The sequence below is a fragment of the Cyprinus carpio genome, chromosome B2, assembly GCF_018340385.1.
Source record: "Cyprinus carpio isolate SPL01 chromosome B2, ASM1834038v1, whole genome shotgun sequence".
NCBI classification, from domain to species: domain Eukaryota; kingdom Metazoa; phylum Chordata; class Actinopteri; order Cypriniformes; family Cyprinidae; genus Cyprinus; species Cyprinus carpio.
In genome coordinates this window covers 25,481,813-25,501,063 of record NC_056598.1, presented here as the reverse complement: position 1 = coordinate 25,501,063, position 19,251 = coordinate 25,481,813, and the positions used below count along the sequence as shown (strand labels likewise).

General features: G+C 37.8%; 2 protein-coding genes across 4 annotated transcripts in view; one reads left to right on the top strand and one right to left on the bottom strand.

Annotated features, from left to right (window-relative positions):
- Nucleotides 1-4,348: 4,348 nt before the first annotated feature.
- LOC109111345 (calcium/calmodulin-dependent protein kinase II inhibitor 2-like) lies at nt 4,349-6,983 on the top strand. Its single transcript, XM_019124277.2, has 2 exons — nt 4,349-4,800; nt 5,318-6,983. The coding sequence occupies exons 1-2, from the start codon at nt 4,632-4,634 to the stop codon at nt 5,386-5,388; spliced, it is 240 nt and encodes a 79-aa protein (XP_018979822.1). The 5' UTR covers nt 4,349-4,631; the 3' UTR covers nt 5,389-6,983.
- Nucleotides 6,984-13,206: 6,223 nt separating this feature from the next.
- ece2a (endothelin converting enzyme 2a) overlaps nt 13,207-19,251 on the bottom strand; it is a 61,412-nt gene continuing 55,367 nt past the window's right edge. For all 3 annotated transcript variants that reach the window (XM_042718882.1, XM_042718881.1, XM_042718883.1), the window contains one exon: nt 13,207-14,266. In XM_042718882.1, coding sequence (XP_042574816.1) covers nt 13,979-14,266 — 288 coding nt within the window. In that variant the 3' untranslated portion in view covers nt 13,207-13,978. The remainder of the gene's footprint in view (nt 14,267-19,251) is intronic.

Sequence of the window (19,251 nt, the reverse complement as noted above, 5' to 3'; positions counted from 1 at the left end):
TTCTTTCACACCACATTCAAATAACGTGCTTCTCTTTTCACTGGATTCCCTTCTCATTGATAATTTGATAGCTTTGTGAATTGGTTTACACAGTTTATTTTTAATTTTGTAATTGGCATTAAATCTTTTACCTGGCAAATAATTTAATTTGATTATTCTGGATACTGATATGTCAAAGGATTGCAAGGTGTCTGATGTTACTGTACTTCAGATCTATCCCCAAGGTATGAGCATGAGCTCATGATTTGAAGGAAAAAACACTTCAGAGAGGACTTTTCCATTACTCTGGAACCGCATACTAGCATAGCCTACACTCTTACTATAGAATATCTTTCTATGGCAGGAATGACAAGAGAAGTATTTGTGTGGATTTGAATTCTGCATCTGTCTTCTCACTTGAATGGATGTAGCTAAGTAGAACTAGCTTCAGCTACTTACAGTATAAGCAAACAGTAGTTCTGCTAATTGGTAAGGGAGGTGAACTGGGAGGTTCAACTGATGATTTAAAACTGTTAGTTCTAAGACCGGGGCTAGTTGTAACATTTGTGACATTTCTGCTTGTATCTTGCAGTTCTTTTAAGCCAGTGCGTTCAAAATGTGATTCTAACTGGTTACAAGTGTCTGTTATTAAATAGCGTAGATGTTATCTTTGCAGCACAAACAGAAAATGCATGGTTTAGTTGTAAACACGAGGAGTGAAAATCGTATAATTTACCCCATAGTCCAGAGTAGTTGTAACACACCCTGGCGTGAGATGTAACATTATGCAACAATATGATTAGGGGAAAAATGAGGGGTTATAGGGGCCCATCAGGACTGCCTATGCATAGGGCCCGGGATCTTGTGCAACACCCTGCATATAAATAAATAAAAAATAGCTTGGAGTAAGCTATAACATATTCCATTGATGTTACAACTAACCCTAACTGATGAACTAGCTCACCTTACAGGTAACAGCCAACATTAAACACCAACAACTTGCATGGAAAATATCAGGAGCAATGATTACAATAAAAATAATTTAACTTTGATGAGTTTAAGCAGGGACTGCAATCACAAAAATAAATGAAGTATAAAGTTACTTTTTTTTTTACCTCAAAATTGGTTTTTCGCCTCTAAAACCTGCTGTGTCTGCCACAGGGCTCTACTTCCTCACATGTGGAATAATTCAATGTTTCTATATTAATAAACACAGAGCCTGCATATTTGCATGTCTATTATACTTGAGATGTTACACACTATAGTGAATGAAACTCCGCCTATGGGCTACAATAGAAAAAAAATAATTGTATGATCTAGAGACCCAGACATTTAAATAACCATAAACAAATATGTTTTTTTTTTTTTAAATAGATGAATTAAATTAAGTAGACAAATGAAAGAAAATATAACTTGTAATTTCACAAATTTACTGCTACCATTTAAAGTATGCTAAATAATATCTGTAATTTTTTCAAATAATATTTTTACACTTTAGGTATAAATTGGCAAAATGCAGATTTTTGTTTTCTTTACTTATCACTTACCTTATTTTAGGAATATTCTTTACTGACAATTTTGTTGAATTTGTAATTAAGTACAATAACTGTGTAGGCTACACACAGTTTTGTTAGGGTCAAAATTATTCATTGTGGTGGAAATCACATTTGAAACCTTTTTTCCTAACCAGATGCTTGCTGACTTTTCAGCTGAAAACAAGGCACATATATCGTACATATACCCTGCATCTGCACATTTCATTGCCCACCCACTGTACAATTTTTGCTCCTTTCTGTTCTCATTGTTTCATTTGACTCAGGTTTTTGTGATCTGGTGTTTTTTAATGCTGGCTAGAAAGTGAGTCAGCAATTACAGCACATGAGTCAGCAGAGGCCAGTGTGACCGCAAACGCTCTCCCAGAGGACACTTTCACACACAGCCCACTTCTGTGACTGAACACAACACCTGACAAAGGAAACACAAAGAAAGAAAGAATTTGGTGGGACTGTAACGGGAAAAATGGCTAGGCTATAATTGTTTGTTGCAAACTCAAGGAATCACTGAACAGCTTGAGTTCAGCGGCATTGTGAAGTCTAATTCTAAGTATAACAGACATTCACCCATTGGCGACACCACACTGAAGCGCTGGTGTTTTCCTAAGATCCCTAAAAATGGTTGATTTCAGAGCCTGGACCGCTATGGTTTTCAAATGGCTTGTCAGTATGGATCGGCCTACTGTCATTCATTCATTTACTTGAGCAGTGGATTGGCACAGACAGACTATGAAATTCCTTTTGCTCTGGAGGAAAGTGACGATATGAAAATGAGCTTTGAGAACTGCAGTCTTCTGAGGATTGTTGCCATGCCAACAATCTAATGCTTGAGTTGATTCACAGAGAAAAGCCTACATGCTCACTAGTTGTAATGCTGCAGGGGGTACAGTAAAATATAGGTTAGAGGTTTATGTTTTGCATTGGTGTTTTAAGAGTAAAAATATGAATAAACCATTTAAAGATCATTTTAGGGCCCTTGTGAGCTCTATCCAGGGTGCTGAAATATGTCTCATAGTATATATAGATTGAGAGAGAGATAATATTCATGCAAGGCAGGTGCATCATTACCATAAACCCCTACTTAGCCTTCATTCAAACACAATTAATTCAAAGGAAGTATCGGAAAGGCAACAGGTGGGCCACAGTGATGAACAACTTCCGGCATCTGGAGACCGAGGACAGTCGACGCTGAACGTGACGTGCGCTGATGACGCCTGCACAGCAGCAAAGGGTGAGGGTACACCGGTGAGTGAATCTAATCAAAACAACTGATAGTTACAAAGCCTTTTCCCGATTCTTCTTAACCTCCACTTTTCGGGAACCGGAAGACAAAGGTCATTACAATTTCCAACATAATCGCCTAACAAAATAAACAGGCTACTGTTCGGTTACAGTTCATTCAAGTTGAACTTTAAAGCCACTATGGCGCGCAAAGCGAAGATAAACTATAAACACTGCTTTGGATGTAAACCATATTCATGTGGCCAACTAGTATACAAAGAACACGTTTAAAAGCGCTATAAATAAAATGTAGCCTACTTATAAACGTTTTTGTCCTGCTAAAGCTATAGGCTATGTCCGTTCACTACGCGACCAAAAACAATTATTAGTGTCCACACCAACGGACAGTAAAGGTCTGTTTTTTTAGTTTTATGTAAGCTGTAAGCAACACGAAGTTCACGTTTTTAAGTTTTATATATGCCTAGTTGTCGTGTGGATTTTACTATTCACATAAAATTAGAACGATTATTGAAATTTCATAAATATAGTTAGGTTATTATCGTTTTTGGTTGCCCTTGACGGCCCCTAATTTCACAGCTAGTAGGGCTACTAAATAGACGCATTCAAATTATATTTTCACACTTTTTGCATCGAGCCTACTGGGGGAAAAAAATTAAAGATTGATTGGAAATTAGGAATACTTTATTTTCTTTTGTAATGTTCTTCACTGACACTGTTGTTACTAATTTTTGCGAAGACTATCTGGGACAAAACTGTTTGTTATGGTGGAAATTAAACCTTTAAACCTTCAAATGAATATTGAAACTATATAACTTCTATAGCCTAAATGTTTATTTCATTTTCATATAATGTTTAATTTATTATTTTTTGCTTAAGCAATGTTTCAAAAAAGTAATATTTAATACTTTTTATTTTAAGATTGAAAATGTGGGTCTGGGATAAGCGTAAAAAATCATGCATATTAAAAAAGTAGCCTATGTAAAAAATGCATTTGAAAAGTGGCAACAAAAATTTATGGGAAAGGAATGGGGAAAATGTACTGACTTTTATTAACAAAAATATACACAGGCCTTGGCTATGTTTTAAGAAAAAAAAATATTTTTAATAATTATATTTTACGGGTTTTGAACAACTTAAAGGTGAGCAAATGACAGAATTTTAATTGAATTGTGTAGCCTATTATTCTTTTGTATTCATGCTAAATAATTGGAGAATTTTATGAATTCGAAGTTTATGAATTCATTTTACGAATGGAGACGTTAGGGCAGATCATAAATCTCTAAAATATTATATTTTAATAAAAAATTAACCCCTACAACAAGAAATGCCTAAAGTTGAAAAAAAAGGCTACACATTAAGGCTAAGCCTATAACATTAAAATGTAACGGCACAATAAAGCTTGCAGTATAGTTGTTGTTGAGATTCCTCTCGCCAATTTCAGCTTTCGCCTGATGGGGCCACCCTTGCACCTCTTGGAGTCCCCATCTCTCTCTCTCTCTCTTCTAAACACACACACGCCCGGATGGATGACTTCACTGTTCCGCCCGGGTTTCCTTTATGATCGCGGGATCTCCCGTACCTTACAGCAGACTTCACCCGACCGCTGATGTAGTCGTACACTCAGCCGCGCTCTCTCTCTCTCTCTCTCGCTCGCTCGCTCTCTCATTCTGCACCGAGCACTCCAGTCCGTTTGGAAGTTGGCGGTGCGAGGAGTCTGAAATTTACGCGCGGGAATATCTACGCAAAAAAACAAACAAGTGCACTTGTTTTGCGGGATAGTTGCCATATCCGCCGTAGCTGCCTACATACATCAGTTCTTTTGCGCCTTCTGCGTCGCGAACCCGTCCTTCAGCAGTCATGTCCGAGGTTCTGCCGTACGGAGAGGGGAAAATGAGCGGATACGGAGCGGACAACGATGTCAGTCAGATGTCCTTCAGCTGCGGGCTGCAGGACACCAACTCGTTCTTCGGAGCGTCGCAGGCGAAAAGACCTCCAAAACTTGGACAGATCGGCAGAGCGAAGAGAGGTGAGAATGTTACCTGATTGCAGATTAAAGGAATAGAGACTTTACGTTTTCACTCACTTTTTCTTCCGTGCAACACAAAAGGAGATGTTAGGGAGAACGACAGCCTCGATCACCGTTCACGTTCATTGCACGGGAAAAAAAATATGCCGTAAAAGTGAATAGTGATCGAGCCTGTCAGCTCATAACACTTAATAAAAAAAATCATACGGGTTTACAACATAAAGACGAGAAAATTACAGAATGCATTTAAATGCATGCACATTTTGACAGTTTGACATCTGTAAAAATGTCAAGCTGTCACCAGTCTCGATATGTTGGCTAAATAATAGGCTATTTCATGCAACCCGAATGAGAAATGACCTTGTTAAGTGATATTGTTTCGCATTTATTATGCATTTTAACGCATTAGAATGCGTTTGTCGTGTGTCTAGTCTTGTTGCGCAGTTTCAAAGCGCACAGAACACACATGCTAGATTGGCGAAGTCTTGACATCAGCTGTCTGTCTTCTTCTTTCCAGTGGTCATCGAGGACGACCGAATAGACGAGGTGCTGAAAGGCATGACCGACAAATCATCACCGGGCGTGTAAACCCGCGCGATGCCTTGAAGACATTTCAGTTTTTTTATCACCGATTCGAAGCACTTGTCGGTTGTGCATGTGAAGAAGATTGCAAAGAGATGGAGAGACTGTGGCACGACACTCGAACCACGAGGAGACTTAAACTAAAAAGGGAAAACGCGAATTAAAGAAGGGGAGACGGAAATTCCTTTGGGGTTTGCTGGCAATTCTCCAATATAAACGACAACGGAAGCTTTGAGGAAGATGTCGGAGATGTTGTTGAGGCTGCGCGCTGCGGCTCATCTGTGAATAAAGATGGATGGACTTGCCATTATTATTCCACGACCATCATCTTCCAAAAGCGCTGTAAGCAACACGAAGTTCAGCTGAAGACTAACCGCATATTACGCTCTGTTACTATAGTTGTACAGTATCTTAGCTCAAAGACCTTCCCCATAACACACAAAGACGCACACACACACACATATGGATCTGCCTTGAGCGTCGACTTCAATCCGACTGCTGCTTTTAGAGACATTTTAGACTTCACACACAAAGACATTGAGCTCCCATAATGATAAATGAACTATGTACGGATGGTGCAATGTGAATATTTTCTTTCGCTGTTTTGCATCATATTCTTTTTTCAGAAATTGAGAATATTATCATACACATGCCCACAGGTGTTGAAGCGTGTAGTCTTTGAAGCGTCGTTTGGTGATCTATTGTTTTGCCCTTCACTGTAGCTGATTTGCGCACCTGCGCCACGGATTCACATCATCAGTATAGCACAGGGGAACATTGTGCATTACCACCTCTTGTAATTAACCCAACATGAATGCATCTTGATTTCTTCCAAGCCGAATTTTATACATTTCAAAAAACATTTTTTTCATCAGCTCCTCACATTTCTTTTGTCGTGTCCATCTCTTTGCATGAACTTTCACTTCGGTGCCAATAGAGGTGCCACCATGAATCTTTCCCTGGCACGCTTCTTTAAAAAAAAAAAAAAAAAAAAAAAAAGTCATATTTGTATTTTTATATCTAAATATTTGTTATTTAAAATGATATGCTAGTATGTCGTCTTAAAGATTCATCAACAGTGATGTTTATATTTCAGAGAAAAATCTTTAGACTGGGATGAGAGTATAATTCAGTTTGGTTGGAATGGTTTTTTTTTCCTTAAAAAAAAAAGACTTCATGAATGAATGTTTTTTCGGGTTTTTTGCACACACACATCTGTGTTGAACTACTGTTATATGGAAATCGTAAACTGTGACTTGAGCTTTGTTGATGAATTTCTTAGAAAAATGGCGATATTAGAAATCTACTGCACTGTTTACGAATATCTTCAAATAACTTGTTGTTATTTGACAGGTTTTTTGAACATTACGTTTCTTTTGTTGGTTTTATTTGAATTTTTTGATTTGTTTTGTACCATTATTCTAAAGAAACTGACTATGGTTTGTTGTGCATGAAACCTTAATACTTTTCAATAATGGAACATCGTTTTATTAAGCAAAAAAGCAACAAAAATGTCATGACATTCTAAGAATGAATCATTGCATATTAAAATACCATTTTCACTGTATTTGGTGAACTAATAAATGGTGGAAGAACATTCAGATGTGCGTTTCTGTCGTCATTTGGCTGCATTACAAAGAGGTAAACAAGTCTGACACAAATATTGATTTTGAGGTCATCACAACACATGCACAGCCTGCTGGTGAACCCATCTGCATTTACAGTAGGCCTATACTAATAAACAAGGCACAAATACTATCCATCACATGATTAAACAAGTATGATGACATTTAAAAATATCCCCGAGCAGTTTTAAATGACCAGATCAAGCTGTTGTAGTCTGATGAAATATAATTTATGTCAGGATGGTTGTATCTTCCTGTGGAGCTCAGAGAACTGCAGTCTTCTTTCAGCCTGTCATCTCCTCACAGATCTTTAGTTCCGGAGTTGTCTATGAGGATGAAACCCTATGGAGAGAGTGTTAGTGCACTCCAGGCCTGTACTTCTCATAGGACACAGTGAAGTTTGGCACCAGCTCTGATGGCCATGTAATCACACTCAGTGTTGCTCTTGTGGCATAAGGTCCTGTGAGAGCTTTAAGCTGTGCTGCTACTTTTACTGGAGGATCTTCTACACTTCGATTTAAAATAGTGATTGAAAGATGGATTTTTAGGTGACAGTTGACAAGATTTGACAGTTCCTTGAAATCTTTAAAGGGAGAGTACACCCCAAAATGAAGTCGTCTCCTTTATTTCTGTAGTGCTTTATACAATACAAAGAAAGAAAATCATACAGGTTTAGTCTGACATGGGGGTGAGTAAATGATAGCATAATGTTCATTTTGAGGTGAACTTTCCCTTTAAAAGAAGATGTGGCACATTAAAATCAAGCTAATGAGTAAACAGACCAAGTAAAAACAGTCAGGATGTTAGTGGTGATTCCAGGTCATTTTTTCAGTTGAGGTTGTTTATTTAAGCTGAATATTGTTTCTACACAGCTTGATTAAAGCCACACACTGTTTCCTGTTTACTCCGAACACTCTGAAATGCAGTTAGATTTTACAGTAATATTGATGTTTTTCTTCACACACAGTCAGACACACATCTCCGCTACAATGTGTGCATTTCAACCGCAAGAGAATCAATGGCTTTTATCCATGATCTGTGCCGTCATGCGGCCATGAATGGGCTTTGGGTCAGCTATATCCAATGTGTGCAATGAGGCTCAGGATCCATCTAGAAACAAGTCAGGCTTACCTAAATCAATTTAAACTCCAATACTCATCCAATCCTGATAACGTTCTATAACTCCAGCTGACCCACGCTCAAGTTTGGCCACTAAAATTTCCAAACGATTTTCAGATAATCAATGGCAGTTTAACCTCAGCAGTTATCCCAACATCTATGCATGTTTATTCTCGAGACTCGACGAGGTCCTTGCACAGCAGAATGTCCATCAGACATTCACTCAAGCACAGTCAAGGACACTCAGCTTCACCATCTCAGTCTATTAATACACCTTCATGGCTGTTGCAGTGTTCCTGAATGGCTCCAATGCCCAGGGGAATCCTTAGCGCTTCACACAGGCTGCTCAGAGCTGGAGATTACTGATACACTATCTGAACAGACAGGCGGCCCACGGCAGCTCTGGAGTGACTGAGCGACGCTGTGGCCTGACCCAATATGGAAAGCCCAACTCTTGGCAGATAATGACAAGGTGATAACGGAAGAAAGAAGGAGAGATGACATTCTAAGATTCTCAAAGAATGAGATCTTTGCCAGAAGAAATTAAAAGCACGAGAGAAAGAAAGACATTAGATTTAAAAGCATTGTCCTTGATTCATCCCAGTTTGTAGCTTTCATTTGGTGCTACTTTGATCTCCATCATTAGCGATAATAACATTTTTTTGTGCAGTAAATTCTCATTTAACGCCACTGTGAGTCAAAGTGTAAGTGTTTGAACTGGCTCGTATGAACCATAAATATGCACAGATTCACATTCAGCCACAGAGGAATTGATGTCAATGTCATACTGCCGAACCAAATACTCATGGCATTTACTTTTAAAGAGCATTGTAGATAGACAACAGGAACTGATGAGCAAAAGATGCTAATGTTGCAAACCAAATTCTCATTCATCACATGGCTCAGTGTGGATCTGCTTACCATGATTATCCAAGGACAATTAGGACATGATCCTGGATATACATCCTGGTTGGTTGTAGTACAACATTCCTGTCAACCAATCATGTTTTAGTACTGGGTTTAGGGATTGGCTTGGGATTTAACATTCATCCTATCATTTCGCTTTGAGTTTAGGAGTAACTCGTGGTATAGGAATAGGAATGTTGTTCCAGAATCTGCAGCTCATCATTAAAATAACTTTTGTATGTTGCACCATTATGCAATTAAAGTGGTACATGCCAGGAATGACCTGAAATCCCCATTATACTGAATATACAGCAAATTAATTTGAATTGAACTGGCCACACCATTAAGGAAGCTGAATTTGAAATGACAGACAGAGAAATGTAATAGATTGCAATGCATTTTTGGTGTTTCAGGTTGACGTTCAACCCGGAACCAAAGTTTGAAGAACACCAATACAAGTAAACTACAAATTCATCCATCAAAAATCTATTTATCCATCCATCTAAAATCCATCCATCCTTCCAAAACCAGACACAGAACAATGTGCAAACTACATTAAAAGCAAACAAATTGACTTAAACCAAAAAATAGTTTAAATTTGCCAATATGGTAACACTTTAGTATAGGGACCAATTCTCACTATTAACTAATTGCTTATTAGCTGCATATAATTAACACTGGCTGTTTATTAGTACTTATAAAGCACATATTCTGGATGACCATATTCTACATCCTTAATCCTACCAATACCTAAACTTAACAACTACCTAAGTTACTAAGCAGCAAATTATGAGTTTATTAAAGGGGGTGGGACAATGTTGTTTCATGCATTCAGAGATGTTTACACTGTTAAAGAGTTGGATTCTTATGCTAAACATGGCCAAAGTTTAAAAAATCGATTTGGACGTATTTCTGTGCCAAATATACACTTCCGGGTTTCTTTAAGGTTTCTGAACGTTTTTTTTTAGATCGTGGCTCTTCATGACATAATTAAGGGTGGAACTCCTTATATGGGCATTTCTCCCGGAAGAGCGCACATGCGCACACATCGACCGGAGCGAGAGCGAGATCGCACCCATCAATGTGCTTCATTCAGCAGTGCTGCACGGGAGTCACTCGGGAAGAATGTCTCTAAAGAGGTGTGTTTTTGGTTGTAAGGAAAAGATGTTCAGCTTTCCGAAGAATCCAGTGTAACGTAAACAACGGATGCAGTTTGTTTTCCCAGGTTGCAGAGAAGTTTCGCAAGTGTGTTTGTTGACGAACATTTTATAAACAAGGCCCAGTTCGATGCTCGATTTTTGCACATTGTTTGATACTGAAAGATGGAGCGGTCTCAGCTATAAAAGATAATTCAGAACTCCAGAAGGGAAGTGAAACTGCATCAAATTTTGTTGGCAATCGGCGCTCAAGTGCTCATCAATCTTTAGCTCCGCCCACAGCATCCCTGTAGCAGCTCGACTGTTTTTGGAGAGAATCTTAAAGCTGTATCTTTCTTTCATATATATGATAAAACTAACGACTTTTTGGAAATGTGAAGGATTCAGTACTACTCTATAGGAACTCAAGATTAACATGAGATTGGGTGAAAGTGTGTGTTAGGTCCCCTTTAAGGCAAAAGTCATAATAAATGATTTGTTAATAGTGAGAATTGGGCCTTAAAATGAAGTGTGACTGCCAATATTTGTAATATTTGCCCATGTTTGGTTATATTTGACATCAGAAAGGGATACATTTTATAGAAGCTTATGTCAGTTCCAAAATATGGTTAAATTTTGAGAAGTTGTAAATATTAAATACTGCAAATATGTAAACATTCATGTTGTGTTATCATTAAACCATACTATTTATTTATAAGCATTATATGACCTAGGTCTCTAGAGATTATGTAAAAAAAAAAAAACCCTGCATCAGTCGAAATTTAAATTACAATTTAATTTAGATTTTTCAGCTCAGATATGTTTCTAGGGTAAACGTTGTACTAAGCTAAATTACGCTCAGTGTTGTCAGTGGAGCTGGCTGGCTTTGAGCAGGGGTTTATGTGTCTGCTATCAATACCACATAGGCTGCCACTGCTGGATGATGTAATGGTGTGTCCTGACCCCTCCCCCGCTCAACAACAGAACAGAAACATGAGCTTTGATGAACAGGCAGATCTCAGTCTTTGATTAATGATATTGAAGGGTCAAATGATCATTTCTGATTCTTTTCTTCTGTGCGCAATAACTGTGACTCATGAAAACAATCTGTCTGTAAACTAGAGGCAGGGATGCACCAATGGGGTCAAGGTTTGGCAGGTCAGCCAGTCTGTTTAGCCCCTGCTGATAGATGTCGTTACTACACCATCTGGACCTAAAAAGCTTCATTCTCTATTGACAATTATTCAAAAGCAGCTCTGGGCAATATTCTGAATTAAGGAACAGGTTCACTTTCAATTCATGATGAGTGTGAATTTTAGTTGAATCTGTCTGTCACTCAACCAACCAACCAACCATAGGTCTGTCTGTCTCTGTCTATCCATCCAGCTATCCATCCATTTATCCATCTGTCTGTCCTTCTCTTTGTCTGTCTGACCTTCTATCCATCCATCCATCTATCTATCTGTTTCTCTGTCTATCCATCTATCCAACTAACCATCTCTCTCTCTATCTGCCCATCTCTCCAACCATCGTTTCATCTGTCTGTGTCAATCCACCCGTCTATCCATCCGTCTGTCCGTCCTTCGATCCATCTGTCTGTTCATCTGCCTGTCTATCTATCATCCAACTAAGCATCTGTCTGTCTATCCATCCGTCTGTCCATCCTTCCATTAATTTATCCACCTATCTGTCTGTCTGTTTATCCTCCTCTCTGTATATCTACCCATCAATCTATCGATCCATCCACCCAACTAACCATTTATCTGCCTGTCTCTCCACCTATCCATCCAACTGTTTATCTGTCCGTTCATCCATCCATCCATCCATGCATCATCCATCCATCCAAATTAATTAAATCTCAAGGCTTTTTACTTTTTTTTTTCAACTTTCAAACAAGGCATTATTGTTGTCAATAACAATGTCCATGACATGCAGAATTAAATTTGCTGAGTACCTTACAAGAACTGTTCCATTTCTTCTCCAAAACACTACACTTACACTTCTGAAATTACTTATAATCAATTATTCAAAAGTACATTATTGAATATCATGGTCTTAAATGTCAATATGAAGTAAAGCTTGCGTCTGGGTTTGCATTGCGAGGGGGTAAACAACACATAACCAGCCATTAGACTAATCAGGGGCTCCTATTCTCCGCAGCAGCTTCATGGTGTTTAGGCAGCACTTGGTTCCTGAAGAACTGCCACACAGCATGTCGTGAGGATACGATCACAGAATAAATCTACACCCGATACGTGCAGCTCACCTGATACCAGCATCCATCCGATACGGTCCCTGCCCTGACGTCATTGCTTAGTGCTTCAGTGAAGAGGAAAGACCTGTGACTACATCATCAGCTTTCACAGATAACACATACATATCTGGACACAATCAACACTGAACTAAAAGTTTATGAAACTGCTACTGGTATATGAACCGCTACTATTTAATGGTACATGCTCACCATCACTTTTTCACAGTGTAAGGGCTTCATAGTCCATCACCTTCTTCTGTTTTAATATGGGTGCATTCCACATGGACACTAAGAGTTCTTCAAATTGCACAATTTACAGAGAAGAGGTGTGCTATTACTGTTCCACACAATCAAACTGATGTTTTTTGCCAGGAAGACAATAAAATGGATAAAAAAAAATCCCATAGATTTACCCAAGGCATATTTAAGGATACAACTCTCTCTTTTTGGGTGGCCTTTTGTGTAGAACCAACCTAGGAACTCCCTAGCAACATTCTAAAAAGAACTCATAACACCTTAGCAACCATCCATGACATAGTGTGGGTTTAAATATGTTTCGGTCTCTCCTGGTTCAAGAATAACTTTCCTCTATTTACTATAAAAATCAATCTATGTTCACACTGGCACACAGGAAGCTGTTCTGAAATTCAGGCACCTTCCTCAAGCCTTAAAAATAGACGGTAATTACATTCCAGAGCTAAATTAAAAATAAATGATTTCTGGTTTATTAATGGCCTCCTCCGCCATTAGCCATTCCTCATCCAAAAGAGCACAGACACGTCTGTCATATTCTGGCACACAGCAGGGCTGTTTGTTTTCTGTCTGTCTGTTTATTTGTTGTTTGAGAAGCGTTTGTGACAGATTTGTCTCTGCACAATTGTGCAGGTGCCAACCACTCAACCTTGTCATACCAATCAACACAATCGAACAGAAATAGGCCAGAGAGAGAGAGAGAGAGCGAAAATGCAAAACAGAGTACAAATTCACATCAAAACATGCTTAAAAAAAGGCTTTTAAAAAATATACAAGATATTTAAAAGAAATAGTTTAAGAGCATATAGCTGTTCCAAGTCCAAGTACTGAACGTATTCTAAACCAATACAGAGTGGCGTAAAAGTAAACATGTAATTCTAAAAGTTAACAGGATCCCAGAGGTCAGGTTACTATGTTTTGTTTTATTTCAGTGCAATGTTGTCCTTAACATCACTAAAAAACAAAAAGAGTAATCGTTTCCTCTTTTAGTCAAGAAAACGGATAAAGTAATAGTTCACCCAATAATTAAATTTCTGTTATGATTTACTCTTCCTTATGTTGTTCCAAACCTGTATGACTTTCTTCCTTCCCTGGAACACAAATGTAAATGGAGACGATCATTTAACAAAAACAACAACAATCTGTTTTGTTCCAAGGAAGAAAAAAAATCTAATGAATTTAGAACAACATGAAGGAGAGGAAGTGTAATTTTTGGGTGCACTAGGATAGGAGCCTAAAAATGTATATGAATGCTGTACAACTTCTGTCAGCTGTCTCTTGATTGATAGATGTTGTGCAAATCCCTATAATCCAATGTTATTCAGGAAGTCCTCAGAATCCGCTCCTTGAAATCTTATATTTGTGGGTGGAGCCTCAGCTTCCACAAGCAGTCTCCTCTCCAGTGCAGCATCCTCGGAGCTAAGCTCCTCCCCTTTGGTGAGAACATAGAGGAAGTAGTGGAAGCTGTTGCCATAGTGATAGTGCTTGATAGACCAGTCATACTCCGCTCGAGCATAGAGTCCCTTACGAAAATGTGGCTGCGCAAACGTGACCGAGATGAAACGGCCACCAGGTTTCAAAACACGACTGACCTGTGGGGAAAAACAAATCATCTGATTATTATTGTTATTATGAGTGCTACCTGTATTATCATCAGCATTATATATGATAATTTCTAGAATTATTATTTCCAAACAAGTATACACATTTCTTTAAAGTCCAAGTCCACATGCTGCCCATCTCGTAAATTGGGTGAGATATTAAAATACTATGATGAACTTTTCATTGTGATCATCTGATGCATTTGTTGTGTAAAATCGATGTAATATTGTGATTAATAATTATGTCTTTTATATTATCATCACAGTCACCAATGCAGAACCTTCTACAGAATCACCTTAAGTCATGAATTATATGCTGATTCTCTATGGGGAACTGAAGTTGCAGATTTCTTTTGAAAAATGCACAAACTCTTACAGATGCAGCCAGAAGGAAAATGCAATGCACAGTAATGTACTTTAGAGCTATTATTTCTTTATATATTTATACTAGCTGCAGGTTTACTTGGCTATAGACACTGGTGACAAAACTGTCTCCAAAATTTAGGAAAATATTACAAAAATTACCCTTTAAAAATGTCAAGGGTCATTTCAAATGTAAAAAAAAAAGTTTTTTTCTTAAAGCTTTAGGCCTATTAAAAAACAAAAGAACTATATAACCTTAGTGGTCATGGTCAACAGGGCTGCATTCATTTAATCAAAAAATTAATCAAAAATAAAAACAGGAATACTATGAAATACTATTACGATTTAAAATAACTGTTTTCTATTTTAGTATAATTGTAATTTCTGTGATGCAAAGCAGAATTTTCAGCATCATTACTCTAGTCTTCAGTGTCACATGATCCTTCAGAAATCATTCTAATATGAAGCTCAAGAGACATTTCTTTTTTATCAATGTTGAAAACAGTTGTGCTGTATATATGTTTGCTGAAACCATGACATTTTTCATGATGAATATATTTTTTTTGTGTGTGTAAAGTGTTTCCTGTTATTTTTTAATCAATTTTATGCATCTTTGCTGAGTAAAAGTATTAATTTCTTAAAAGAAAAAAATCTTGCTGACCCCAACTTTTAAACAGTAGTGTATGTACAGCAGGGGTGCCCAACCCTGCTCACCTCTAACAAAACACACCCAAACCCCATCTCCAACCACAATCAAACACACCTGAAGCAACTAATTAAGGTCTTCAGGCTCACTTAAAAATTAAAGGCAGGTGTGTTTGATTAGGGTTGAAGCTAAACAATGCAGGACAGTCGATCGCCAGGAGCAGGGTTGGGCACCCCTGATGTACAGTATATATACCCATGAGCATGTTTGTGTAAGTGTGTGTGCATCACGTGCCCCTGCCACCCATTCTTCATCTGCCTGAAGAAATGAATAATTCACACCTTCAGGTGTCAACAAGGAATCCGCCGAGAGTGTGAGAGAAAAGAGAAAGAGTTAGAATAGAAAGAGAATCTTCCAGTGACAACTTCTACAGGAATGAGAACATTGAAAGTCACACTTTCTTTATCCCAGTTTGAAATAAACACGTTATGACCACGTTATCTAGTTAACTGATCAAGTTAAAGGGATAGTTGACCCAAAAATTAAAATTCTTTCAAGAATTACTCTCATGTCGTTCCATACCCGTAAGACCGTCATTCATTTTGAAACACAAATTAAGATATTTTTGATTAAATCCAAGAGCTTTCTGACTCTGCATAGACACCAATGCAACTGACATGTTCGAGGCCCAAAAAGATAGCAAGGACATTGTTAAAATACTCCATGTGACATCAGTGGTTCAACCTCAATTTGAAGACTGACAAGGAAGAGAAGAAATTGTTTAATAAAGTCATTATTTCTGTTTACTTTGCAAACAAAAAGTATTTTCGTAGCTTCATAAAATTCCGGTTGAAACACCAATGTCACATGGACTACTTTAAAGATGTTCTTATTACGTTTCTGTGCCTTGACTGTGGTAGTTCCCTTGCTGTCTTTGCAGGGTCAGAAAGCTCTCATACTTCATTATCTTAATTTGTGTTCTGAAGACGAACAAAGGTCTTACAGGTTTGGAACGACTTGAGGGTGAGTTATTAATGACAGAATTATAATTTTTGGGTGAACTATCCCTTTAATTCTAGATTAATGTGCTCAAATTATGAGTTGGGGTTAGTTCTTCTGGTGAACTCCAAAAATGACAAAAAAAGTATCATTAAAGTACATTAAAAGTAGTCCATATGACCAAAACATTGATAATGATTCACTTAAAATCTTCCTGCTGTGTCTTTTTCAATTCAAATACTGCACGTCAAGATGTGTTGCACCAGGTTTGACGTCAATGACAAGATACTTGACAACCAATGACATTTGGCATCACAGACGTCAAACCTTGCATAACACGTCACATTTGAATTGAAAGCACTGAAAGAGATTTGAGAACTATGGAGAAGTATTTTCTATAATTAAAAGCTTCATCAGATAAAAAATTATCCTATGAAAACAGTAAGAGAAAGTCACAGTGTGAGAAATGACAGAATTTCATTATTTTGCCTATTTCTAGTATGTTTTATATGTAAAAGCAAGCAGATCTGCTTATCCTGTGAAAGTAAAAACCATCAACCATGGTTGCTTCTCCTCACAGGCAATGTTCCATCATGAAAGGCAGAGAACATGACACTTAACAGGTTCTCCTGGGTGAAGTGCCAAATCTGTAGGCGAATCAGATGATCTCAGCTCGCCGTTAGCAGCTGATGAGACTAATGATCAGGTTTATCGATCTCTCTCTGCCTCTGATTAATGACCCTCTGACACACGCTGGGCCTTTCCTGGAACATCACCAAACCAGTCTCAAGGTGAACGCTAAACCCTGGATCACACACAATACAGCTTAATGTACAGCCATACATCAATGCGCCTTTGTTTGCTGTTGTTTTTTGTTTTGCTTTGACACAAAAAGACATAGGAATAAATGTTCGAAGGACAAGTGTTCTTTCACACATGCCATCTGACTGAAAAAGTACTGTGGTTAACAAAGAGAGAGGGTTTTCTTCAGTACAATCTGACCTCACAGGCAGCATTACTGTCATCATTATAATAATTATCTTGCTCCACTTACTGTAAAGGGTAATGTCAGCATCACATACTTCCCACATTATGAGTCTTACAACAATTACATCTAACCTTTAGCTCAAAACACTCTGGTTATTGGTGAACTGCTCACTAAATCATGTCCCCATCCAAAGCCATCATTACAGACACTCGAAAGCAGGTCATTTAAACCAATGACAATTACATTTGGTCTACAGCGATCACTGAATATTATTTACACACTGCTGGAAATGATGATCTGTTGTTTACTTTAAACTGTTTTGCTGAATAAAAGTATTTATTTACTGTTTAAATTTTCAGACAGTGGAGAAATATTCCATTCCTCTTCAAAATAAATAAATAAATAAATAAACTACATACAAACATGATTTGATGCCAGTCATAAACTCTTTTTCTATAGCACAAGAGACAGTGGGAAATATGAAACTTTAATATGCACTAATCCTAGTCTAGCATACTAAATAGTACATAATATTTAGTATGGATAGTATATGTTTTGGGCTGCAGCTTTTCTCTTGGTGCACTTTTTCTGGTGTTTTGTTTTGTCTTTAATTGGATGAAGAACTGCTGACGGCTGAGGAAACTCGCAAAAAAATCAGCTGCAAATTGGGATAGGCTGACAGGGGATTTGAGTGTGTGATAGAGTTTGTTGGGTAAGGTTTGTTATTTTGAAACAAATATATGTGTGGAAGTCAGCCTGCAATAACCTGATGCCTTTCTATTAAAAAAAAAAAAAAAACAATTAAATAGCCAATAGGCTTTAGTTATGTCACATTGCATGACTTGCTAGTGAGTTGTATATGTTGCATTATATCTGCTAAAAGAGAATTTGTCATTTCATACTATGAATATTGTTGGCTTTATTGCATAAAAGTGCATAAAAGCTCTTCTGTTAAATTAATAAATGGGTAACACTTTAGTATAGGGACCAATTCTCTATTAATGCTTATTAGCATGCCTATTATTAACATATTGGCTGTTTATTAGTACGTATAAAGCACGTTTTCTACATGACCATATTCTACTTTCCTAATCTTACCCAATGCCTAACCTTAACAACTACGTTACTAACTAAGCAGCAAATTAGGAGTTTGTTCAGGGAAAAGTCGTAGTTAATGGTTTGTTAATGGTGAGAATTGGGCCTTAAAATATAGTGTGACCAATAATGTTAATGTACCTAAAAGTCGCAAAACACCACTTTTAGTTCCATAAGGTCTTTAAAGCCAACAGGCAATATATTCTAGAAAGATACTGTCTATTATATAGGTCATATTTAACTTTTTTTGCCCTAACTTAATGTTTCACACACCGAAAAATAGCAGACATAAGAAAAAAAAACCACTAAATTCATATCAGCACTGTTTGATTTGACTTTTAACCATGCACAGAGCCAGGCATGTGAGGCTGCAGAAACGTGTAATTTTATGACCTAGAATCTCCCTCCCGCTTGTTAGCAGCCAGAAAGTACTTTAACAAAGCAACTCCCAGCATCCTCCAGGGGCATTAGTAACAGCATGCTCTCGTCTTCATATCGTTGTCTGTTGCTCTTTCTCTTCCCTGCCGTGAATGTCTCCTTCAAGGACCCTGAGCTCAAAGCCACCATCTGTCCAGCAGTGAAGGGCACGTATGTCTGTGTGTGTATGAAGACAACCAACACACAGAATTGTGGACAGGCTATAATGATGATACTCTATATCTGCAGCGTTTCTAGTGTGCTAACAGCTGTCATATCAGCACTCAGCTCTCAGGGAATCAAGATCCTTTACGGCCACTGAGAGCTGCCAAATTCTACAGCAGACGCAATTATCAAACTAACAGTCTGTGAAAGCGCACAGGTGATGAGGTCATTTATTCATCCTTCCCCATTAAAGGTGAAGTGTGTTAATTATGCAATGTAAAAATGCTCCTTCCTGTCCAATGT